General features: G+C 36.7%; 2 protein-coding genes across 4 annotated transcripts; both read right to left on the bottom strand.

Annotated features, from left to right (window-relative positions):
• Positions 1–421: 421 nt before the first annotated feature.
• LOC116508887 (complement factor H-related protein 1-like) lies at positions 422–4,863 on the bottom strand. Its single transcript, XM_032217687.1, has 5 exons — positions 4,605–4,863; positions 3,350–3,523; positions 3,035–3,223; positions 702–883; positions 422–442 (listed from the first exon to the last, which is right to left on the bottom strand). The coding sequence occupies exons 1-5, from the start codon at positions 4,666–4,668 to the stop codon at positions 422–424; spliced, it is 630 nt and encodes a 209-aa protein (XP_032073578.1). The 5' UTR covers positions 4,669–4,863.
• An 8,743-nt stretch (positions 4,864–13,606) lies between these two features.
• LOC116509201 (complement factor H-related protein 2-like) lies at positions 13,607–24,394 on the bottom strand. Of its 3 annotated transcripts, none has more exons than XM_032218239.1 (6): positions 23,283–24,394; positions 23,023–23,190; positions 21,010–21,201; positions 18,801–18,971; positions 16,722–16,922; positions 13,607–15,630 (listed from the first exon to the last, which is right to left on the bottom strand). In XM_032218239.1, the coding sequence occupies exons 1-6, from the start codon at positions 23,341–23,343 to the stop codon at positions 15,362–15,364; spliced, it is 1,062 nt and encodes a 353-aa protein (XP_032074130.1). In that variant the 5' UTR covers positions 23,344–24,394; the 3' UTR covers positions 13,607–15,361. The 3 variants fall into 3 exon arrangements, with proteins under 3 accessions (XP_032074130.1, XP_032074131.1, XP_032074129.1); XM_032218240.1 differs by having other exon boundaries at positions 13,607–14,299; positions 15,448–15,630; positions 23,023–24,394; XM_032218238.1 differs by having other exon boundaries at positions 23,023–24,394.
• Positions 24,395–26,281: the final 1,887 nt, after the last annotated feature.

Consider the following 26,281-nt stretch of genomic DNA (forward strand, 5'->3'; position numbering starts at 1 on the left):
AATGGGTGTGTCTTCCATGGCATCCCTCTCTCTCCAGCTCCGCAGCCGTCAGGGTGTCCTACTCAACCACAGGCCAGGAGATTCCATTGAGCCCTTGGCCAAAGCAGCGCAGTCCAACCAGGAACCCTTCAGGAGGCATATAAATATCCGGACCATCAGGCACATGAAGTACTTTGCTCTGGACTGGTGCTAGCAGGGATATAAAATTAACTTTAGAAGTCACCTTTGCATTTAGGAATCTGGGTGAGTCCCATCACAATGCATTACAAAAGCTGATTGGAAGAATTTTCTGCAAGGACATATCCTGTCTACAGGTCAGCTCATAGAAAGACCCCGCTGAACAAATATTTCAGGCACATCTGTTCCATTTTTAACTTCTGTTCCATTTTTAACTTCTGTATCTTTTGGCTTTCCAGTTCAGTCACTCCTGGGACACAGGGATCTGAGGGGGGAAGAACAGATTTCTTAGAGAAGGGTGTCAGCATGCAAATGATTGTATCATCTTACTGCAAAATTCTAGTCGTACAATTTAACTTTCATCTACCAGCTACTTCGTATAGAACTGAAATTGTATATAACGGAGGGCTGCTGCAAGGAAGAGCAATTGAATAGTGTTTCTGCAAGAGAAAGAAAGCAATAAATGGATTCCAATTATTAGAAATGCTCATGGAAATTAGGCAAAGACTTTCTTTTCTGCTTACCAAGGCAAATAGGCACTTTTGTCCAGGCCCCATTGTCACAAAAGATCTCTTCTGGCCCTTCCATGGCATAATGGCTTTGGCACCTGAATTCCACTGAAGAGCCAGATCTGTATTGCTTCGCAGATAAAGTAATAATTCTCCGTTCTCAATCCTGGGTGGACCGCTGCAGTTTTTTCCTCCTCCTATTCAATATGAAAGCACAAGGTAGGAGAAAAAGTAACACAATTTCTTCTCTAAGAATGAATATGTTAAATTGACCTAAATCATCTAAATGCATTCTATATATGTAATAATTTCAAATTGCAAATAGCTATTCTTATCATAAAATCTCTGACAAATTCTATCATGTATTCTGCCAGAAAAAATATCAAAAATTGATAAGCTATGGATGCCTTGAATCTAGTTCCTGATATTTAACGTAGTAGTAATTTTCCAATCTTTCTTGGCTATGAAGTTCCTACAATAATATCTGTTCATTTTAGAATGTAATTCAAAAGCATTCACATTGTAGGAAGAATCGGTTCAAGTCCCCAGGCAGCTGAAACGAAGGGAAGAAGCCCATAACGAAGGTTATCTTTATTGGTCTCACAAACGACTTCAGCAATAGGTTTTGGGAGAGGTGACAACCTCTTCTGGCGAATGGACAGACTTTCATGCTGTTTTGAGGTTGTGCGATTGAGATCTCTGGGCTTGTTGGGCAATAGGTTTCAAGTGTATGAGTTAAGTTATCCTAATTGTGACTTTATTTCCTCCTTGTGGTTCTAACTGGCCACCAATTCTAGTCTTAAGTTTCATCTCCTTGGTCTAATCCTCTGCTTTTGATATGATGAGTTTCGGCTTGTCCAAAGATATCTCCCTGGTCATGTGGCCGGCATGACTAAACGCCAAAGGTGGGACAAGTAACGGGAGCTCACTCTGTTATGCGGCGCTAGCGATTCAAACCACTGAACAATATTGTTTTAAACAATATACTAGCAATTTACCTGCTTTCACTGGGAGCTCTGTATTTAAATTTTAACTTGAGCATCATAAAATTATCCATAACTTTTTTGTACATAGCATAGTATTTTTTCTATTTATAGGCTGTTTTAAACCATCAAATAACTGCAAGTTAAATTCTTGCATATAAGTTTCATCCCTTTCTTTTTACAATTCTTATTAAAGTTTTTTCAACCCATAAAAACTACACAAACTAATAAATAGCAGGGAAAGAAAGGAAGGAATTGTGAAAAAAATTAATGCTTCCAATTTCCTTTGCAGCAAATATAAGTACATTTACAAAATTCTCTCTTATTCTGTGAGTACAAAAATTGCATCCCTTCTGATACTTTTATTTAAAAAATTTAGAAGAAATATTTCTATCAAAGAAATGCACAAGACTTTCAACAATAAATATATGACAATTACGAAAACTATTAAATTCTTCTGGACTTTTTTTTTGTATAATTACATAAAAATCTAAAAATAAAATGTCTTCAAACAAAGGATAACAAAATATCCCTCTGGAACCTATGGAATTATTAAATAAATAAAATCATAATCCTAGTCACCTTAATATTAATATATGACAAATTCATCACGCAAAATATAGGACTCTTTTATCAGAACAAATTCCAATGCCCACCAACATTCTGTATAATTTCAACTACAAAGAAGCATAATGTCAATGGCGATGACTACTTCAGCTGCAGCCACAATAATACAATAGCAAACAATAGGTACAAACTCTAGGTAAACCGCTCCAATCTCGACTGCAGAAAGAAGAACTTCAGCAACAGAATGGTCAACACCTAGAATGCTCTACCCGACCCCTTTGTTACGTCCCCCAACCCCCATAATTTTAACCCAGGACTCTCTACTGTTGACCCCGCCCCATTCCTAAGAGGCCTGTAAGAGGCGTGATGAAGTGCACCAGCGTGCCTACCATCCCTCTCCTGTTGTCCCCGTTTATTTATACCCATTTTCTCTCTTCATATTTATGTTTATTTATATCTGTTATCTTTACATGTTTGACAAACTAAATAAATAAAAATAAATAATTCTTAGCTAAAGCGCAAGATTTTGGATTGAACCTTTGTAGATAATTTGTATATTTGGAAAAAACCCTTCTCCAATCGGATGTGTTTCAGGAGTTTTTCTTTGCTCTGTTTTAGATTAAAAATAATAAGAGTCTAAGCCAAGATGTAAGTGATTTCAGTCAAGATTTAATCACTTTTAGAATAATGTAACTTTAGAAGCAAATGTTCATATTTATTATCTTATCTTCATTACTTTAATCAGGTTTTAATTATTAATCTTAGGGGGGAAATCCATGATATTGGCAGCATACTTACCAGAGATACACAATGGCAACTCTATGTAACCGTCAACGCACTTTCTGACTGATGGAACCGCAAGCACATATCCTTCATCACACAGAAATTGTAGGCTCTGATTGCTCTGAACAAGCCGAGCTTTTCTTTGACTCCCAAACACAAACAAGTTTTTTGTTGCCAGCTGTTGTCTTGTGATACTGCAGGGGGCTAAAAAAAAAACAGAGAAGAAGGTAGATATTCTCAAGGGAGATAATTGTCCATTGGTTTCTCCTCTATTCCACCCCTAAGAAAACCAGCCAGTTTACAATTCGCAAAGGAAGCAGGATGGCTCACCCAAGCATTTTGGTGGACGAGGTGTCCATTTTTGTCCTTGACACTGAATCCATTCAGGTCCTTCCAAGACATATCCAAGATTGCATTTGTACTGCACTTGATCGTTTTCCAGATACTTGGCTCTCTCAGTGCTTACAATTTCCCCAAAATCAACGTCCTCTGGTTCTTCACATGCTGAAATTGTATTTTCATGAAATATCTTATTTGCAGACAGAAGCTCACATTTCCTATTTGCTCTCAGGAACTGTGAGATAACAAACTTCCTGCTCTAACCCAGGTTAGATATTTTCCACTTTACATACTATCAGAACATATTAGGAAAGGAATGCCTGCTGGGCACTTAATCCTAACTACAGGTAATCCTCAATTTAGCTTTGTTTTGAATTCCAAGGTACTTATTTGGAGAGTCCTTATGATCCAGATTCAAAGTTCCAGCATTCCCTGCCCCTCCCCTCACAGGAATGCACTTCAGTGCTGAGCCATTGGGTTGCATGTGGCTATTTGCACATACACATAATAATTTTACAGTTTTGCTGAAAACCAGCATTTACTTCCAGTTTACAGCTGAACCACGGCAACAGTGAACCGCAGGTGCACTCAACAAACAACACATATTTGCTTAATGACTGGGACAATTTGTTAATGGCCACCACAGAAAATCTTCATAAAATCTGATCCACTTTAGGATCTAGCAAGTTACAGTTGTGATGGGATGGCTCCATTGGGTTATAACTCAAGGACTGCCTGTAATATGAGACCTTCCCTTGCTAAGGCCTAATCTAAGCAACTGTGGATGGGGAGAGAGAGGGAGGCTGAAGGGCTGTTGAATTTGCCCCCCAAAGCAACCTCTTTGATTCTGTGGGATTTTCCCCTTGCTGTTACTTACCATGGCTGACCATGGATGGTCCTGAATGAATCATTCTGATAGTACACATATTAGATTTCTGACTTACGGAGCCTCACCTTAGACAGGGTAATCTCTTGGTTACTATCATAGCAAGTTGCCTATTAACTGAAACAAAGACCCTCCAAATGGGTGTGAAGTTTTAATACTGATACAAAGTATTTGCAACAAACCACTTGCTGGAAAACATTATTTTTGAAAAGAGGATTGGAATCATAAATCTATGATACTATTAAAGAATCTGGCATTGCAAATTTCCAGAAAACCGCAAGAGGAAAATGAAAGTGTTTGCCACTTTAATGAATGCAAAAGGAACTGTTCCCCCCTTGATTTCTCTTTGTCTTCACTTACCGTCTTGAGAAGAGCAGCCTGGCCAGAGAAGGAAAGCAGCCACGAGGAGCAGCCAGCCCTTCATGGCTCTTCCAGAAATCCCAACCACTAAAATTCAGATCAGCAGTTTGGCTATTTCCTCCGATTTCTCTGAGCTATTAACATCCCTTCCTCCCTTCTGCTTGTTGCTCTGCTTTTTGTTATGAAACCTGTGAAGAATTACGGGAATAAGAATATGATCTTGATTGCTAAATGAGGACTTCATGAGAACTTTGTGAACTTTGTGTTGCAGTGATAACATCAAACAAATCAAACAATAGTCCTACTTTCATTCCAGTGTTGATCAATTCTGAACTTTCCCAAGGTCTTCAGTAGAAGCAGCTAACAACAAAATTATTACACATGACTTTTTGTGAAAAATTCTTGGCCATGGAAATCTTTGTCTCATTCTTCCATGGCTTAATACTTTATTTTTTATTGTTAATCACCTAGAGTGACTCAGATAAAAAGATAAAGTTAGAAACTTGATGATAAATAAATTACATTTGATATCTGTCATGCCTATTTTATATTTATTATATCAATATTTATCTCAGGTTTGTACAGCTGTGTGAAAAAGTCCTGCATGCTTTACAGTTTATGACATTTTTGAGATAGCCCATTGATTTTATGATATTTTATGCTAACTGCTTTGCAAATATTGTTCTATTTAAATAAATACTGGTGGTTTTTAAGTGAAAAGCATAAGCTTAAATTTCAAACTTAGGAAGACCATTTTCTTGGCACCGAAGGCTACAGACACTGCAGACCTGGTTCCTATGTGATCACTGTTCTTTTTGCAGGTATTATGGGCTATCGTGGCATCCTGAGGCTCTCATAAAATCACCTCGTTGGAGGGAAGAGAGAAAGAATTGGGGGAAAGTTTAGATGCTCCAGTGCTGACAGCATGTTCTTGGTTAAATTACGGTAGAACTATACTCAATAAATATTCCATTTTTCTACCTGTTCTACTTTTGAGGATATTTTTGTTTATAAGTAAAATGAACTATTAAATGCAATACTTCAATGAAATCAAACAGTGGACTTTTACTTCAGTTTAAAATAGCTTTGTTAGACATGGGAATCATTTTTATTAACTCAAGTCCTCAAAAGGGATGTGAATTGACAATACTTGATGCAAAGTATTTTGCTATTCAGAATCAGTTGCTGAAAAATCTTGTATTTGAGAAGAGAATTGGAATTGTAAATCCATGATATTCTTAAAGAATCTGGCATTACAAATTTCCAGAGAGCCTCAAATGAAAAATGGAAGTCTCCCTTCTTGCTTAAAAGTATCTGTTCCTTGAATGAATGCATCAGAAACTGTTTCCCTTAGCAACCCTTTGATTGATCTTCTTAGCTTACCATTTGGAGAAGAGCAACAAGGGCAGAGAAGAAAAAGAGCAACCAGGATCAGCCGGTTCTTCATAGCTCTTCAGGCAACGTCTGAACCACCCAACATCCGTTTAGCGGTTTGGCTTTCTCCGCTGATTTCCCTCACCGATTCCTCTCCCTTCCTCATTGTGCGTTTCTCTGTTTATTGTCAAGGGAACCGGGAGGAGGGAAGTAGGACTGGAATAAGAATATGATCTTGACAGGTAAGAGAGGGTTTCACAAGAATTTTATGAACAAACAAATCAAGTGCAGCTTTTCAGGCAGTGCTTCCAACTCTTCAGAAGAAAATCACCACTTGAATTCCAGGGTTGATAAGTTCTGAGTCTTCCCGAAATCTTCAGTAGCAACAGCTAACAGCAAAATTATTATACAGGACAGTTTATGAAATATTCTTGGTGGTTTCCTCATTCTTCAAGGTCTTAACACTATTTTTAGTGTAACCTTCCAGAATCAATCAAGCGAGTTGAGCAGTGCAGAGATTTGATTAAAAATTACATTTGATATCTGATATATCTATTTTGCATTGATGATGTCAATAAATGTAGGAATCACATGTTGCAGAAACATTTCTTAAATAACTCTGGAGTTTTAGAAACTTCAGCCAAATACAGTTAATCATTAGCCAATAATAACAGGGAGACTGTTTGCCTTAGTTCCGGTTTCCCCCACAGATTCTGCAGAACTTGGGTTGGGTTTTACATCTATAAATATCTGTTAAAATAGTATCAACTTCCAGGGAATAGAAGGACGGAGAAACTAAAAAAGATGTTGCTTCCTTATCAGAATTATACAAGATTGATCTCTCTCTTCTTACCTCACTTTTTACAGGTTTGTATAAGAAGTATTCTTTGCTTCCAATTCCAACTACTCTGTCTGAAGATAATAATATGTAAATTATCTATTGAAATCACTTTGAATTGAGTCAACAATATCATCTTTTTCCCTTATTGTAAACAGTGTTTCTCCCTCCCACCACTTGCAGAGACTGAGGAACGGCCATGGAGGAAGAGCCAAGGAAGCAGTCAGATAAGAGGCACCTGAGACCTGGCCCAGAAAGCAGCTTGAGAAAGTATCTATGAAGACTCTGAATCATCCTTTGGGTCACGGTTGTCCCAAAGGGGCTTTCCCAAAGGGCAACTGGACTTTCCCTTGAAAACCCTTTGCTTCTCATCCAAGAAGCTTCTTCGATTCTAATTAATGGTGGGAATGGAAGGATTTATATTCTTTGCAGTCATTTTCACTCTGAGGGTCGGTTGCTAGCTCTCTCGCCGAGGTGGCGCAGTGGTTAGGGTGCAGTACTGCAGGCCACTTCAGCTGACTGTTATCTGCAGTTCAGCTGTTCAAATCTCACCGGCTCAAGGTTGACTCAGCCTTCCATCCTTCCCAGGTGGGTGAAATGAGGACCCGGATTGTTGTTGGGGGCGATATGCTGACTCTGTAAACCGCTTAGAGAGGGCTGAATGCCCCATGAAGCGGTATATAAGTCGAACTGCTATTGCTATTGCTATTGCTAGCACCTTATAGTGCATATTCTACTTCCTGCAGTTTTAATATCTATTATGTTGTGCATGTTCATGTCTCAGAATGGGGAAGAAGTTATCAGTGAAGATCAGCTTGTAGACTGTTGATTGAACAGCCATCACTGTTTTATTTCTAGGAAAATTAATTCTCACACGCTTATGAAGGGTATAGGCATGTCATGGATAAGTCTAAACTAGAGACACTCAGCAAATTATGCTCCATTTCAGGCGCACATAATATATCATTAAAATTCTTTTCCGGATATGGAATTTGCACACTGCCTCTTCCGATGACTTTAGCCTTCTGGCCATTTGCCAAGGCTACTGAATCTCCAGCAACTGGATCCATCCTGTAAAAGGATTTAGAAATATTAACAGATGTTTGACTTGCATCACTGTCTATTAACCATTTGTCTCTGCTATTGCAATAGCCGACTTTTGTTACAGCAACTTGTCCATCACTGATTCTCTTCCTTGGAAATAGTTTTTATCTTGCTGCTTTGGCCTCTGCAGACAACCAGCCTCTAGAACTTTCTGCTGCTTTCTCTCTCTGGTCCTTGGGCCCCCACCTCAGGAATTTCTCCTTGTGGCTTTTTTAAAATGGTGTTTCTGCTCTTCAGAAATCAAGCAAGCCTTTAAGGCCCCCAAATACAATTCCAGCTCTGGTTTGCCCCACATTTCATCCAGACTGTTTAACATCAACAGCACTTTTTGAGATTCAGGAATCTCCATGCCACATTGTCCTAACTCCACAAATAAGTTTGCATTGTACAATAGCAATAGCTTTCAGCCCTCTCTAAGCAGTTTACAGAGTCAGCATATCGCCCCCACAGTCTGGGTCCTCATTTCACCCCCCTCGGAAGGATGGAAGGCTGGAGTCAACCTTGAGCCGGTGAGATTAGAACTGCCGAACTGCAGATAGCACTCAGCTGAAGTGGCCTGCAGTACTGCACCCTAACCACTGCGCCACCTCGGCTCCAAATGCTGCTCCACAGATTCTTCTGGTTTGCAGATGAACTCTGTATAACCTTTTTTTTTGATAATTGCACAATATTGCATGCTGACACACTCACATGCACACTTCTTAACTTCAGCCAGACTTCATTTGCAGTCTTTAAATCAGCTACATTCAAAAATTGTTCATCTTTTAAACTTAAGATGATGTGGACCATAGTTTTATCATGCTGCCTCTGCTTGAAAGATGAACACTTTCTTACGCCTCCTCTTCACTGGCAATGTGTCCAACTTATAGGTTGAAAATATAAATATTGATGGGTCAACAATTGCTTTGAACCAAACCCAGGATTATATCCAAAAGCAAGAAATAACAAATGTATTTGATTTGCAACTTGATGAATTGGAATATGTTGCTGCCAGATCATATTCCAAGAAAGTGCTTGGTGTGAAAAGTATAGATCTGCCAGAATAGATTGAAAGGAATATGAATGGAAGAAATCCTGAGACAATGGAATTGGGGAAAGATGGACTGGACGAATGCTGTGAATGCTTTTGCAGTGATACATTGGCCACCATCAGGCAGGTTTTCACCAGCCAGGAGGGACATAGATTTAATGATCCAAGATGGTGAAAATGCTCTGTAATGGTTTCTTTATTTTTTTATTATACTCGGTGATTCTCTATGGATTTCATCCTCACGAGTCCATCTGCTGGGAATTAAGCAGCGTCTCTTTAAGGAGCAGCTCTCTGTAACTCATCCCCCCCCCCACCCCTGATTTACAAATGCAGAGGAGATTCTAAGACCGGAAAAAAGGAACTATGGATCACCAAAGAGCTGAGTCCAGGCCCAGAAAGTAATTTGAAGGAATGTCTCACACAAGCCCCCCCCTCCTAATTGACATGAAGATAAAGGGTGGGAGAGATAAAACCACATGTAAACCTGCAAGCTTCCATGACTGTAGCTGATGCAATAAATGCATTGGTTTTTTATTTGGTTATTATCCCATTAGCATCCCCCTTAAAATCAAACTTTTGGCCTTCCTTTTCCTCTAGCCCTTCCATAAATCATCAGGCCATAAAATTACCCATACCAAAGGGCATCTGGCATAAACCACAATTATGTCACATATGTCAGGAGAATATTGTGCAGATGAAATGAATTGCTTGCATAAGCGTTTTCATAACGATGTGCACTTGATGTCACAGACCATTTCCCTTTCTGCTGAAACCCTTCTACTTCTTCATTCATGATCACATTTGGAAGTTCTCTTCAGGTAACTTCTTGCTTATTTTTATCATGTCTGAAGACACAAAATCTGCTCAGAGTCTCAGTTGGAATCCATTTCTCTATCATTTAAAAAACGCTGAAATGATACCACGGAGAGCACTTGCCTCTAAAGTTGCCAAGAGTTGGGTAGTACCAAAAGGTGAAAAGGACAACAAAAGAAATGCTGAAGAAGCATCATGAGAAGGAAGGCCTTAATGGTGTTTTTTTTTTAATCAGCTCTTTTCTATAATGCTTTCTGGCTACCCTACAATATATCTTCATTATAGTTTTGGTGATAGGATGAATGTATGGCAGAAGAATGCAAGAGTTTCTCTTTTGTCTATGGCAGGACTCGAGTGTAATGTCTGAATATTAGATAACTGAACTTTAGAAAAGTGAAAGGCAGGATAGACAAAGTAAGTAGTAGGATTTCCAATATTTAGTATGAGGAGGACTTTGTGCCAGAGCTTTGGTAAACATCGTAAAATTTATTGCCAGGAGCTAGTGATAAGGCTGTTTGAATTATACATACATACATACATACATACATACATACATACATACATACAGACAGACAGACAGACAGACAGACAGACAGACAGACAGACCGACCGATGGTACATACATGCATACACGATACATACATACATAAATACACACACACATATGCACACACACATACATATACACATGCTCTTTGTGAATAAAAGTGTTATATTTCTGAAGGACTTTGTATGCGTAGGCCATGATTAAACCATTAAATGCAATCATCACCATGATACTATTCATCTTGGCTAATGTCTTTGAGAATTTATGTATCTTTTGAAAATAAAAAATGAAAATTATTTTTGCACACAAGTTTTATTCATGTAATGTGCTTCTATAATTAAATAAAATCTGTGTCAATATTCTATTGTCATTTAATTAAGAAGGGCTGATGACTGGAAAGTCTCATTAATCAAATGCCTTAGCTAACATTTATACATAAAAGGTATACATTATTGACTTTCAGTACATTTTAAAAATGTACATCACTTTACATTATGATACTTAAAGATGGGCTATATATTTGTTGAAAACTACATTATTTTACAAATAATAATAATTGCTCAAATGCAGCTTTTATAAAGTAGGTTATCTTCAAGATCCATTGTGAACAACTGCAGACAATGCAGAGAAAATATGCTTTCGAGAACAAACTCAATCAAGTTTTATGTAGCATTATTCAAGAGAATGATCCATGAATACTGATATCGAAATGGTTGAAATGGGCTCCCATCATTCTTTTCTTTAGAAAAATCCTATTGCATAATTTGTGCACCAAATAGGTTCTTTAATTCATTGCAAGGAAGATGTACTCTGATTATACTGCATTAAATTAGTGAGACTTGCTTTTGAGCTTGGAAAGAGAGGAGCAAGACTTTTCAAAAGGTCTTTATTCTCAGTAAACATGTGAAGAAATGGTGTTTGCAACTTCTACCTTTGCAGGAAAGTTACTTACATTATAGTGATTAAAATAAAATAAATATAACAGAAGAAGAAAATACTAGAAATGGTAGCTTCACATGCAGAAGGTTTTTTTTCCCAAAGTTTGTACTTGAAACTTTTCCAAATTAAATGGTTTACATATCCCTAACATTGAGGAACTAGCTATCTTATGGCATTTTATGGCCACCAACCATTGCCACAGGTACAAAACACGGCCTTGCGGGTGAGTTGTTGGAACACAGCCAGTGCTATCAACCCTCCACAACAGAACCAATTCAAGTTCTCCAGTTCTTCTCAGGGACTCAAATTGTCAAGTTTTTAAAAAGAGGATGAAGGACCATTTCTAATCATAACATTTCATCCCAAATTACTTCCCAGGCATCCATATTTGCTTTCAAAATGAAATCTTAGTTCATTCTCTGTTACACATGCTTTCACTGGCATCAGGAATTTTCTCCTGGGCACCTAATTTCAAAAAAGAGGACCAAGGATCATTTCTACTCATGAAATTCCACCTTGAATCTCATCCCAGAGTTTCTTCCTGCGTTTGGGTCCATGAGTGCTTACCACAGACATAGGGAACTATGAAAGCCCTAAGAAGCGGTATATAAGTCTAACTGCTATGGCTATTGCTAACTTTCTCCCCAGAGCAGAACAGTGATGAAAGCCCAAGAAATTATGCATGCAAGTTATGCCAAATGGTGCAACAGATGATTGCATGCTGTCTTCTGAACACCTGCTAAACTCAAATGTTAGTCCTTAACCGTCCCTTTGACAGGAAAGTAAAATCCATAAACACAGGGAAAATCTGAATCCCAAAGGAAAAGATATAGAAATAAATCCTAATTTTAAAGTGCAGAAAGGAAAACCAAAAGCCTTTTCTGAAGTGATTGTAATGTAGGAGACAAAATGTGATGTGGAACTCATATCTTTGTTAGTGATCAGTAGCTGGATATTCTCTGTGTTTAACAGAATATGACCAGAGGCAAAAATATTGTAATGCACTGAAATTTTCAACCATTTGCATCTATTCTTGCGTTACCTACAAAGAAGCTGGAAGGAATTGCTCCCGAGTAAGTATATCGTCAACAAATGTCAGGAAAACCAACTTTTCCCATAATGTTATCTGGCTAACATATGTGTTTATTACTAAAACATTTCTGTTTCAGTATTGGTTGAGTATAGCCTAAAAAACGAACCTAATGATGCCTATTTCTCCTGTTAAGATCTACATATACTAAAACAGAGGTCCCCAACCCATCCATTCATGTACTGGCATGCCAGAAATTGGGCTGTACAAACAAGCAACTCCCCATCCGTGGATGCAGGGAGCATGCAAAATCGCTCCCCCTCTGGTCCACAGAACCGGTCCCTGGTGCCAAAATGTTTGGGGGCTGCTGTACTAATACTCTGAGACCTCTGGAAGCAATTCTGTCACTCAGAAAGTCCTGGGATGGAATATCTAATAAAAGCATTCAATTGACTGAAGGTGGAAAGATACTGACTTTGAACCAATTGATAGAGGGTGGTTATTATTATTTTTACCATACTTTATACTAAGAGATATTTTTTTAAAAATGTGTTTACTTATTAAATTTATATCTCACTGCATATCACTGTCAAGCAACTCTAGGTGGCTTAATCATCGTAAAAACAGTAATATCACTATTAAAATGTTAAAATATTGAAAACAAGAGCTAGTTAACAAAAACTGGGTAAAATAGGAAGCAATACAATGAGATGGAAGTGAGATCTTCTCAGTCTATTAACTTAATATTAAATCTACTAAATATAACCAATGGCAAGGTTAGTTGCAACATTGTTAATGCTGTTGGTTGGACCAGTAGCATTTTGAGCTTCAAAGACACCTGTGATATTAGAACAATAATAATAACAACAACACAAGTACTATTAGTTAAACACACCATCCACTGGCAAGCCAATATGTCTGCAGGCAGAGGAAGATTTCCACCATAAAACAATCAATTAGCTGGTTTTTCTGCTATAAGTAGATTTCATTATAGAAGCTTTAATTTATAAGATGCTTAAATCCTCAAAATGGTAAATAAGGCTCGCTGCTGTTTTTAACATATTTATTTCAGAAATATATCTGTTCCTCACAGGACAAATTAACAATGTGTGTCTGTATATATAAATGCATATAATATAAAAACACATGAGAATCTGTATACCAGTATTATTTAATTGCTGGTAAAGTTCACCTACGAAAACCTTCTTCTTCATCTATATGAATCTGTAGAGGTGGGGAAAATGGTATAGGTTGTACTATTCTGTAATTCAGCTTTTGTAAAGTCATCTTTCCGTTGAGAATGGAATAAAAACATTCACTACAGGGATACTACAGAGTCCTGGTTTTATTTACAAATAAAATTGTGCTTGGAGTGCAGCATTATTTCAAGTGGTATATGCTTGAATATTTGGCAGAGTGCTCACACGTGCTTAATAGGAATAACAGCAAGTACCTTATATCTAGATGATGTCATCTATAATTACAGAAGAGAAATACATATATTGATAGAGAACATTTAATAAAAGTTCCAGGGGATTCATTAACTAGAAAAAGCCATTATAAATATGTTGGTCCATTGATAAAAATCTAAGACCCAAAGCTGGTTATTTCTTTATGTAACCAAAAGGGCATAAAATAAGATGATTTAATGCATTTGAAAGTAGTTCAGTGAATTCAATTATTATTCAAACATAGAGAAAGCAGTAATAAAGATACAAATTGATGATACAAAGAATCGGTGCATCTTAGAACTATTTTTTGCAAGTTGTGACTTCTGTGCTGTATATCTCAGATTTATAAACCATGGATTGCCTTGAGTTTATTATACAGGGGTTATTTAGCTTTTAAAGTTGAATCTTTCTCCAGTAGGATTCTGCCTATGGCATCTATGTAATAAGCTATCAAAATCATGCTAATAGAATTAGAAAGAGCAGGCTGCTACCTCTCATTCTTCTAGAGTGGTTGGAGAAGAAAGAGGAGAGTGGATGAACTGTCTTTCACCCAGTTGATGGATGAATATCTGTAAAATAAACAATGCATACAGAATTATTTGGGAACAGACACTTTGAAACTTAGATTCAGTAAGAATGGTTCTAGCTAGTTATTGCCCTTTATATCTGTGAACTGGGAGAGAAAGAAATAACACCATGGTAAAACTTCCTTCTCTTTTGAAAACAGAAATAGCGAAATAAGGAACAAGAATGCTGAAAAAGCAGATATTGCTGAATGAAAATGAAAACAATTAACAAATTTGGAATAATTTCTATGTCCTACTTATTATTATTCTATATTATTCAATACTGGTGGGCACATGACACAGACTTTGTAATTTGTTAGCAATATAGTTACTTTTAATTGTATTTTGCTTGTTATTTTAAACATAATTACTTTGTATTTTAATTTGACTTACTTTTGTGTCTTTTAAAATGACGTGATAAGGTTTAGACTGGAATGTAGTAGCATTTCTGATCCTATGAATGTATGGATTGATTGAATAGCTCCTAACATTCCTAAACTGAAAAGATGAGCTGGAGAAGGATGGCTTTTTCTTGATAAGAAAAAAATTCTTAGCGTCAACTGGCATCCGGTTATCTAACTTCAAAGAACCTTGTAGTTGATTTACTGTGCAAAGGAGGGTTACTTTTATGCTGTCCAATCAACTTTCCTCTGCATTTTCTTTGTTGGGTTAACTTTACAAAGGCATGTACGATAGGTCCCGGGTTCTCCCTTTTCATAGGGAGATCCCACTTATCAGGGTTTCCTAATAAACTGATTTTAAATGATCTTCTGACTTGGTGCTTATTAGGAAGGTAACTGAGGCAGAACCTAGGACCAGATTTGGCTATCAATATTGTACCTCTTTTCTCTTCTAGTAACCTTTTCAGTCTCCAGAGGATGCTTTCTCCCCAACTTGTTTTCCTATCAACTATCAACTGATCTTTCTTTTCCCCACCATGGTTATTTTCAACTAAATATTTTTTGATCCGACCATTGAATAAGCCCTAAATTAATCCAGATCTCTGCAAAAAGAGAACCACTTTTTCATTCTGTAAGTTCTGTTAAAAATTCAATAAACCCCTCCTCAGATTCTAGTGGAAGAAGAAAAAGATGTTTTGCTTGCAAAATGGAAGGACTCCCAAATTGTTAGTTTTGCTAAGTGATGTTTACCTGTAGAGACGCAGTTCAGAGTGGGAAACCAGTCACTATTTCTGCATGTGGCTATTGGTGAATGGTGTTCAGGATAATACCCCATATCGCAATTAAATGAAATGTTGTCACCATCTATGAAATTACTCCCAGAGTTATAAGTCACATGACCATGTGGCAACTGTTTAGGGGGAATGCATTGTTCTAAAAAGAAAATAGATACATGTGCAGTATATATCTATATCTATAGATCTATATCTATATCTATATCTATATCTATATCTATATCTATATCTATATCTCTATCTCTATCTCTATCTCTATCTCTATCTCTATCTCTATCTCTATCTCTATCTCTATCTCTATCTCTATATCTATATCTATATCTATATCTATATCTAATCTATATCTATATCTATATCTATATCTAATCTATATCTAATCTCTCTCTCTCTCTCTCTCTCTCTCTCTCTCTCTCTCTCTATATATATATATATATATATATATATATATATATATATATATATATATATATATCGATAGATAGATAGATAGATAGATAGATAGATAGATAGATAGATAGATAGATAGATAGCCCAGGTTCGAATCCCAGTAAGGGTATGGCTAGCTGATGAGAGCTAAATAACTTGAAATAGATCTATACTAGTCTCCCTTTATTTATTTATCAGCACAAATACAAATATATTATATTTATTAAAAAATTTAAACACGAAAACAAAAGCTAACAAACTAATACAAGGTAAGAAAGAAAAAAGAAAAGGAAAAGGAAAATGCAAAAAAGGAAAAAACAAGAGCAATGGAAAAGAAAGATAAAAGACACAATACAAATAATTTAATTGAAATTTTTGTGGCAATTGAAAAATGCTCAGGGTTTGGGGATTTTCTGGTAATTATTCAAGTCTAGCTTTTTTTGACTACTCCAATTTCTGAAAATGGATAAAATAAATGCAATAAAACACATTCTTTTTTCTTTTTCTTGTTAGATGTAAGATAATAGAAAATATATAAGAAAACTAAAATATGTAACTTCTTACAAAATTGTATTTAAAAGTGTGCAAAATTAACAAAGCAAAGATGTTTGAAGATTCCCTCAGTTGGTTTTAAGAAGGTACAGAACTCTTTTGCCTTTCAATTCTCTTCAGCCCTACAAATGAAATAGAATGGAATGCTAGTAGTTTTTAAATAGATTAATGCTAATCATGATTTTAAAATAAATGATATTGTTGGGGCTTTCCAAACTCATAAAAGTGAAACTTAAAGAAAGATGCACTTACTATAACATTGTGGTTCTGGAACCCAGCCAAAATTAGTGCATTTGATTCTATCCCAATGTTTTTTATTTCTTGCCAGAAAACCATGATTACATTTGAAACCAATTATTTGTCCCACTTTTTTGGGAAAAGAGACGTCACTGTAATATGTGTTGGACCAGGATAGTGCTCCATTCTCTATATGAGGAAAGTCACAGTCTTTTCCTTTGAAGAAAGTAAAGACAAGCAATTAATCAATTCCAAAACATCAACCATTTTCATCATTGTTAGAAAGTTCTCTTGTGTGTCATTTCAAAATATTAGCTTAATATACTCATCTTCAAAATGGATTACCCAACTTTATACTCCATAATGAAAACTTATTCTACTGATTTCAGGTGAACTTCTAAATACATTTAGGATTTCTGTCTTCAAGCTGAAACCATCATAGGTTTGAATCAATTTTTGTTTTCACAAATGGAAGCATTCTGCAAGGACAATTCTACTCGGGAATACTACTAACAAGTAGTATTTACAGTATCTGTTTCACTTACTTTCATCTGGAAGTCCTCTATGGAAAGCCAGAAAACTGAATAAAGAATCTTCCATGAAAGGAAAGAGCACTTAAGACCTTAATTCCTCATTCACCAATCTACCTATATTAAGGCTACCAAAATTGATTAATGCAGTCTATGGCAGCCATCATATTTAAAAATATTTTAATAGGACAACATAATTTTTTATTATTTAAACAGTTGAAACCTAAGATTCAACAACATGCAAAGTAATTTCCAATCTTCAGGAAATTTCTGACAAAACTAAAAAGCTGATTTGAATAACTGCAATGACAAAATATTTTTTCTGCCTAAGTGATCAAAACTAATCACCTTCTGTAAGTTATACTTTGGAAATTCTTCAAGGCTGCATATTTCTCAATCTTACTGTGCATATTCTATCTATCTACTAAATACAATAAAAGGAAAAAATACAGCAGGGCATAACCTTCAGCTTGACTGGAGCCATGATTACCAGGATTAATGAAAAATTAAGGTCCAAATAGGATGTCATATTTCCTGTTCTAGGAGCTGTTTTTTTTTTCCTTCAGATTTTCATCACATGCCCATTTCACTTTGAAAAAACACCTTATAGGGACCACAAAAACCGCTTTCCCAATTTAGACACTGAGAACATTTGTATCACGGGAGACACTGAGTTATTGCAGAGGGGTTTTATGGGGTGAGATTGGGCAAAAAGAAGAAGAACAGGAGTAGGAGCAACTTTGTGGTACGCCATCAAGAACTTTGGAAATTGTGATCATGTTACATGGCTCATTTCAACATCATACTTGAAATCCAAACACCCAACACTCAGATTGTGATCATGGGACCACAGGGATACCACAATAGCTGCAACTTCATGGATCATAAATCCCTTTTGTTGTTCAGAACTGTTTTAATATTGAACAGTCACTGAATGAGTGGTTTTTACTCAAGAAGTACTTAGATTTATACATTTAGTCACAAATATTTTAAAATGCCAGAAAATGCCTAATTTCTTTATTCTGATGAAACTTGAATGAGTGTTTTATTTCTGGAACTTAGGCAAGGGGAATGATGTTACAGGTTTTTTACCTCTTTATATTCCTCTTTTTAATCCTGTAGTTATAATGTCTTTACCTTACTACACAGCATCCTGAATTAAGGGCTTTTCTTAAAGCACTGCAATTTTTTAAAAAACTTTGAAGCCTACATGATTCCTCTATGATAAAAAGGGTTGACTTTTAAACTAACTCAACCGTGTTCAAACTGAGTACTTTTCAAGTTAGCTAGAGAGCATGTGAGAGAAAACGTGGATCTGAAAAACAGGAAGGAATATGAATTCAGAATTTAAGAATTCATGCCTTAAAGTTGCCATGGCTGAGAAATACTGTCATATGGTATAGCATGTCATTTCTATTTTATCCATGATTAAATAAAAATAACAGTAAAACTTTGAGTATTGCATAAATATAGGTGCATACAGCTGAATATATATTATCAGTCCTTTAAGATGTGGCATTGAATTTTTTAAAAAAATAAGCGCAGTATCATGAAAACTACTTACTGACACATTTTGGATATGGTGACCAGCCATCTTTGGTGCATTTAGAGGAATTTTTATGACTTTCAAGCATATATCCTGGGTTACATATTGTGTAGATCATGTCTTCAAAGTTGTAATAAGTCAACGGAGGCAAAAAGTTACCATTTTCTACTTGTGGGGCAGAGCAAATGACTTGCATGGAAAAATAGAAATATTGTTATGAAGTTATTGCGCTCCTCTGCTTTCTATCAACATTCTACAATTGCTGTTGACCTCTCTGGTACCTCTGCCCTGACGAAATAATGAGGACAATCTGTGGTTCCAATGCAGCTCCATGTAATTGGAAAACAACATCTAGAAAGGTGATTAAGTTTTTGCCCTGCTGCTTTCTTGGGCTCCTTCCCAAGGTCCAAGGTCATAAAAGATATGTTTCTTCCCCCCCTCGGAGGATATAAAACTGAACAGGTGATTTTGCTCACAAAAACATTGTTGAAAGATAATAATGCAGTTACTCATCTAACTTCTTTGCTGCTCCAAATTGTTACTACAGTTATGTTGCTTTATGTTGTAACAAATAGTTAAAAGCAAGGAATTCAGCAAATGTAGTCAGTTAACCTGAATAAAATTGTGGTTATTCTTTTCAGCATGTTCAAATATCTATGTATGCATTTGGTTAGAACTGATGCCAGGAAACCACATCTTTAATGAATACCTTTTTCAGTTCTCCTAAAAGAAATTACTGTCAAAATGTTTTATTAGCATCATACTATTTTAATACCTGGTGAAGAGGCATTCAATACTAGTGGTAACCGTCCCTTGGAAGTGGTAGAAGCAGCAATAGAAGTCTCTGCACCATTGGAAGGAGACAACACGTAACACATAAATTATTACGCAGGTTTTTTCCATTGATTGTTAATGAATGTTGGTATCTTATGCCACCTTTCTCTCTCATGCACCAAGTTCTAATTTGGAATTGTAGCTACGGTTTAAAATTTATAATGCCCTTGATTATAATCAAAAATAATTTCATTGAAAAATAATTTCATTTTCTCCAGCTTGATTTAAAGTGAGTTTTTGTTTAGAAATCGTAAATGCGCTTCTATGCAATAGGAAGTTAACCCTGTCCTGGCAGATTTTTGGAAGCTGCAGATCCTAATTTTATAGAGTACTTAGGGACCAGCTATTGTGTTCTTCCGTTGTGTTTCTAAAAGGTAAATGACCTAAACTTCTCCTGGATAAAAGCAGTTATCATGGGAACTCAAGAAAACCTAAACATCACATCATTTTCACTACACTATTCCTCATCTATGTGGAAAATATATTATCCTGTTACTTCTGAAAATGTGAGTAGCTTGAATAACTTTTATACCATTCTGCCCCTTTTAGAAGCAAATCATTACAGGTAGTCCTCAATTTACAACAGTTCATTTAATAACTGTTTGAAGTTACAACGGCAATGAAAAAGATGACTTATGATCATTTTTCACATAACCGTTGCAGCATCTCCATGGTCATGGGATCAAAATTCAGATGCTTGGAAACTGGTTCATATTTATGACGGTTGTGATCCCCTTTTGTGACCTTCTGACTAGCAAAATCAATGGGGAAGCCAGATTCACTTAACAACTGGGTTATTCATTTAACAACTGCAATGATTCACTTAACAACTGTGGGAAGAAAAATCTTAAAATGAGGCAAAACTCACTTAACAAATTTCCAACTTAGCCACATAAATTTTGTGGGCTCCATTATGGATCACCTTTGAGGAACACCTGTATGTAACTCTCAAAGTTGTGAAGTCTCTGTAGCTGCTGTGAAAACACAGCTTATTATTCTTGAATGGCATACGCATCTGTTAGAACATTGACATGTTTAATTAATCTGGGTTTAGGTTTGGACTTTTGATTGTGTAAAAACAAAAAGAATATATAGGCCCAGTAATATAAAGTGAAATGGGAGAAGAATATATAAAAAAAAGGATTGGGTCTCATAACAGTTCTGAGAAACAGGAAGATCAAAGCAATGCAAACAAGAAGTATTTTTAAATAGGATATGAATAACCCTAGGTCATAGGTAGATATGTGGTGGTCCAAATATGTAATCTAAATAGAAAGAAAGCAGCAATCAAGGGAAATGAAAGACAGGACAAAGAAAAAAAATAACGATTAATATGTTAAGGTTAAAAAAAAAAAAGCCAAATGAAATCGATTCACAATAACAGTACATTTACCAGAAGAATTACAGGAAGGTAAAGTTAAATTCCCATCAACACACTTTCTGATAGAAGGAGATACAATGAAATATCCTTTCCTGCATGTAAATTCTATGGTATGCCCATTTCTTATCCATTCTGAGTGTCGTTGTCCACCATTCAAAAGAAGATTTCTGTCACCCAGCTGCTGTTTTGTGAGAATACAGGGTGCTAAAAGAAAGGGAGAAAAAAATATCGATTGCCTTTGGGTTTGAAGCTGATATTCCTTTATTTGAATTATATTTCTTTACCTAACTATAACTTTATATATGCACTTAAAAGAGTTATTTTAGTAAAATACTAAAATAAAGGTAAAGGTTCCCCACCACATGCATGCTAGTCATTTCCGGCTCTAGAATTGCTGCTCATCTCCATTTCTAAGCCGAAGAGCCAGCGCTGTCCGAAAACGTCTCCATGTTCATAAGGCCAGCATGACTCAAAGCCAAAGGTGCACAGAGCATTGTTACTTTCCCACCAAAGTGGTCCCCATTTTCCTACTTGCATTTTTTACGTGTTTTCGAACTGATAGGTTGGCAGAAGCTGGGACAAGAAACGGGAGCTCACCCTGTTACACAGTGCTAGGGATTCGAACTGCTGAACTGCCAACCTTCTGATTGACAAGCTCAGCATCTTAGCCACTGAGCCACCACATCCTCTTAAATACTAAAATACTATCTACTAAAAATGATAGACAGCTTTCAGTGGAACAGAAGTTGCCTCCAGAAGTTGCGAATGCCCCAACACTGGAAGTTTTTAAGAAGATGCTGGATGGCCATTTGTCTGAAACGGTATAAGGTTTCCTGCCTAGGCAGGGGGTTGGACTAGAAGACCTCCAAGATCCCTTCCAACTCTGCTATTGTATTGTATTGAATCCAAAGCCAAACCAAACATCTTAAAATTCTATTTGGATATGAAGATAACACCTTTTTAGGCAGAAGTAAACAAAAGTAATTCAACAAAAAACATTAAAATCATAATCAGAAATAGTAATATTTAGAGATATAGAATTCTGTGCTTATTTAGAAGACAACATTTCACTATGCAGGAATGGCCAGCAGTGCCTCCGTTTTCATTCATTCATTATTTATTTATGCCAATTATCTGCTTTTCTTTATGACAGGTAAGTTTTGATTAGTATGGAAAACGATTCCCACAAAGTGGTCATATTATAAGAATAGGGTAATTGGTTCCAGCTCAATGAAAATAGACATAAAGCATAAATATTACAAAGTTATGAAATATTGTATAACCATTTAAAAAACCTATATCCCAAGTGTGGCTGCTGTTTCCAGTATTCTGCTGTGGTGCTTCAGGTGAACCTCTTATTTTTGAGCTTTCCTTGAACAGAATCTTTCTTTTCTCTATTTTGCATAGACATATATAAAATGGTTGGCATCTAAAATTCACCTGCTCTCCATATGTATTAGCCTCAACTACCAATGTGCTAGCCTCGGTTGTATGGATGCTAGCCTTGCATTAACTGAATGTTAACTATGCAATCTGATATCAATTTATAATTCGTACTCTTTGAACTCCCACCAATTGTGATCTACCTGTATGTCCAACTGGTAGCTCTCTCTCTCTCTCTCTCTCTACCTCCCTCCCCCTCCCTCTCTCTCTCTCTCTCTCTTTCACTTTTGTGCCACTGTTCCAGGTGTGGTATTCAGCAGGTTCTGACCAGTTCTGGAGAACCGGTAGCAGAAATTTTGAGTAGTTTGGAGAACCTGTAAATACCGCCAGTGACGGGTTCTGCACCCATCTATTCTCTGCCTCCCGAGTCCCAGCTGATCAGGAGGGAATGGGGATTTTGCAGTAACCTTCCCCTGCCACGCCCACCAAACCACGCCCACCAAGCCACGCCCACCAAGCCACGCCCACAGATCTGGTAGTAAAAAAAATTTGAATCCCACCACTGAACTGGTTCAATTATTCCTTTACTTACATGACTCTCAAGCCACACGAAGCAATTATTTCATTACATAGCCCACTTACCGAAACACTTTGGCGGAGGTATCCAACCTTCCTTTTTACATGTAATCCAGTCAGACCCTTCCAGATCATATCCAGGATAGCACTTAAACTGTATTCTTTCATTTTCCAGATATTCCTTTTGTTTATTCATTTCAATTCTTCCAAAATCAATTTCAGGTGGGCTGCAGACTGAAGTGACAGTGAGTAGCATGCAGACAATTGTCAATTGGGATTTGAAACCCATCCTTGCTATGTCCATAGTAAAAGTATTGAGAACTCACCATGGTCAGAAGTAGATATTCCCAGAAGAAATGATACAATGCACAGCAGGCAATCCGTCATTTGGCTTATAGTAGTTCAATAATTATTTTCAGAATGTGGTCTTCTATTTGTTCTAACTTTTCCAACAAATAATATCTTAAATAGTCTTCTTCTCCTTTTACTTCACCAATTGTTTCCCTGTGTGCACGTTTTACTGTTTAGTACATAAAGTCCCTTTATTTTATATACTGTAACATACCTAGAATTTATTTCAGCTGTAAAATCCAGTTAGAATTATCTTCTAAATTGATATATTAATTCTGATTAACACTTTCAGTAATAAGAATTAACACACGCAGACTTTTTGAATAATAGAATCCTATATGAAACTGTTTTGCAAAGAATATATTTAAAAATAGCCAATTTAGTAAAAGATCATGATGACAGAAACAAGAAAAAAATTGCTTTAAAGATCACAAGATTCAGTTATGATCTTGGATCCATGTTTTTAAAAAGCAACCTGATTACCTTCTAACCAATGGCAGACTGTCAAATTCAACCAAGGGCCTGTATCCAAATCTCAATTCTAAAATATGCCTGGGGAAAGGGGCAGGGACTATTGAAAACTTTAGGAAATATTAATTCAATGCCCTTCCCTGAAAAGGGTTGTGCTAAAACTTTCACTGTAGTTAAAACCTGAATCTTCTCAAAGCCTCATTCTTTCTCCATCTAGGAAATGTATTCATTTCTATTTTAAATAAAACAATCTATTGAAGAGTTGTGATATTATTTGTCCTGCTTCAGGAGTATTTCTTGGGTTAGCCTAATTAGCCCAATTCTATACTTTCAAACAACCGAACCCTTCAGTCTGCACAAAGAGGATAAAAAGTAACAAGACTTTTCTGAAAGAAGACAAAGCATTTTTAGTCATATCATTGTGATGGCACCACACCAGAATGTTCAGAAGACTGACAGGTTCTTATATTTAACCTTATAGATACTGATACTTTTTCTCTACTGAGTTAGAAATGTTTAAGCTTCCAAAATTAAAGGTAAATTTAAAAGATAAAGGTTTCCCTCACACACATATATGCTAGTCGTTCCCTAGGGGGCGGTGCTCATCTCCGTTACAAAGCCGAAGAGCCAGCGCTGTCCGAAGACATCTCCGTGGTCATGGGGCCGACACGACTAAACACCGAAGGCGCACAGAACGCTGTTACTTTCCCACCAAAGGTGGCCCCTATTTTTCTACTTGTGTTTTTACATGTTTTCAAACTCCTAGGTTGGCAGAAGGGATATAGCAATAGCAATAGCAGTTAGACTTATATACCGCTTCATGGGGCTTTCAGCCCTCTCTAAGCGGTTTACAGAGTCAGCATATCGCCCCCAACAACAATCCGGGTCCTCATTTCACCCACCTCGGAAGGATGGAAGGCTGAGTCAACCCTGAGCCGGTGAGATTAGAACCGCCGAACTGCAGATAACAGTCAGCTGAAGCGGCCTGCAGTGCTGCACCCTAACCACTGCGCCACCTCAGCTCTGCTGAACTGAACTCTGCTGAACTCTATGAACTGCTGAACTGCCAACCATTTTGATTGACAAACTCAGCATCTTAGCCACTGACCACCGCATCCCTAAAGGTAAATTAATTAACGGTAAATTTAATATATTTTTCAGTCTTCTTTGTTTGTGCATGTTTTTGACTTTGGAGGAACCCATTTTCTTTTTGCTTTCTTGATTCTTCTTCCAATAAGCTTTGGGGAAACCTTCGCAACCTGGAGTTAAGACTGCAAAACTAAAGATTCCAGGTCACCACACAATATAACCTGGTAGAAACATAGCCCACAATTACTTTTACACTGTTTTCCCATTCTTCCCAATGAATTATGAATTTGGGGCAATTGGCTTGCCCTGATTGGCAAGAGCTAATTATTTGGTTTTGTAACTTTCTGAGCAGGTTAAAAGCAGAACTGACCCACAATGCTTAGTGCTCTGATCAACGGTTAAGTCATCCAGTGGCTCAGCAGAGCACAGCAATGGAGCTGATACTTATCTCTACTAGCACATTGTGATGGTAAAGATAAATGGTCGGTGTTTGGCTGTTTACTTCTGATCGTATAGCAGATTTTGTTTTCCTGCCTGTTGCATAATCAGGAAATTGCTTGGGACATGATTATCTTATTTACTAATTAAATTAGTATATTGTTTTTTTTTCTTTTCGTATATATTTTACAAATTATGCACTCATGGGATGATTGGATGCTTCCACATGGTGGGCTTCCAGTGCAATTAATCAGAAGACCCTTCCTTCCTGCCTAACAGATTTTCTGTGGGATGCCAAAAGAAAAATAGTGTGAAAAACAATGAAAAGCTACTAAGGGAAACAATTCCACGAATGAGATAAGTGATTGCATAATAAAACACACTTCTTCAATCCACTTTTTTTTTGCTTTTACACTTTGCTCTGACTACAACTGAAATGGAGAAAATAAAGGATGAAAAGTGATGCCATATGTGCAGCTTTTTGCCTTCCCCCACTCCTGCTATCCTTAAAACATGACTCATATTGTTGGAGCCTATTCTGAAGCTTGAAGATGAAGAGACGATAATTCACTTTGTGTCTATCCCGGCTGTCAGAAACAGTTCCTTTCTATCCTGTCAGTGGGTTTTACTTTTACATTATTACTGTATTATTCATTTATTACTGAATAAATGACCGTTATTCTATTTTGAAGAATCCCTCCCCCATTTGCATCAGGTTGCTAAGCAACTACTTGGGTAAACAACTGACAAGCTTCTCAGAAGATGCTCGTTGGCTGCCACCACGTGTGCAAAGTGCAACTGCTGAAAAACTAGGCGAGGCATTTCCAAATTTCATGATGTGTTATGGTGACAGATTCTCGTTGCAGATGTACGATCAGTTGTAGCATTTTGTTTTAATTTTATTTAACTGCTTCCTCAATATTCATGCACCCCGAATTTGGCATGGAATTGATAAGAACTGGATCCCTGAATATTA

Source organism: Thamnophis elegans, chromosome 5 (genome assembly GCF_009769535.1).
Source record: "Thamnophis elegans isolate rThaEle1 chromosome 5, rThaEle1.pri, whole genome shotgun sequence".
NCBI lineage: Eukaryota > Metazoa > Chordata > Lepidosauria > Squamata > Colubridae > Thamnophis > Thamnophis elegans.

Coding starts and splice junctions, on each gene's coding strand:
- LOC116509201 (XM_032218238.1), bottom strand. CDS start 23,260: ATGGACATAGCAAGGATGGGTTTCAAATCCCAATTGACAATTGTCTGC. Junction 21,202..23,022: donor ACCTCCGCCAAAGTGTTTCG/GTAAGTGGGCTA, acceptor CCTTTCTTTTAG/CACCCTGTATTCTCACAAAA. Junction 15,631..16,721: donor TCCAGAACCACAATGTTATA/GTAAGTGCATCT, acceptor TTTTCTTTTTAG/AACAATGCATTCCCCCTAAA.
- LOC116508887 (XM_032217687.1), bottom strand. CDS start 4,668: ATGAAGGGCTGGCTGCTCCTCGTGGCTGCTTTCCTTCTCTGGCCAGGC. Junction 884..3,034: donor GTTGCCATTGTGTATCTCTG/GTAAGTATGCTG, acceptor CATATTGAATAG/GAGGAGGAAAAAACTGCAGC. Junction 443..701: donor AAAAGTGCCTATTTGCCTTG/GTAAGCAGAAAA, acceptor TTCCCCCCTCAG/ATCCCTGTGTCCCAGGAGTG.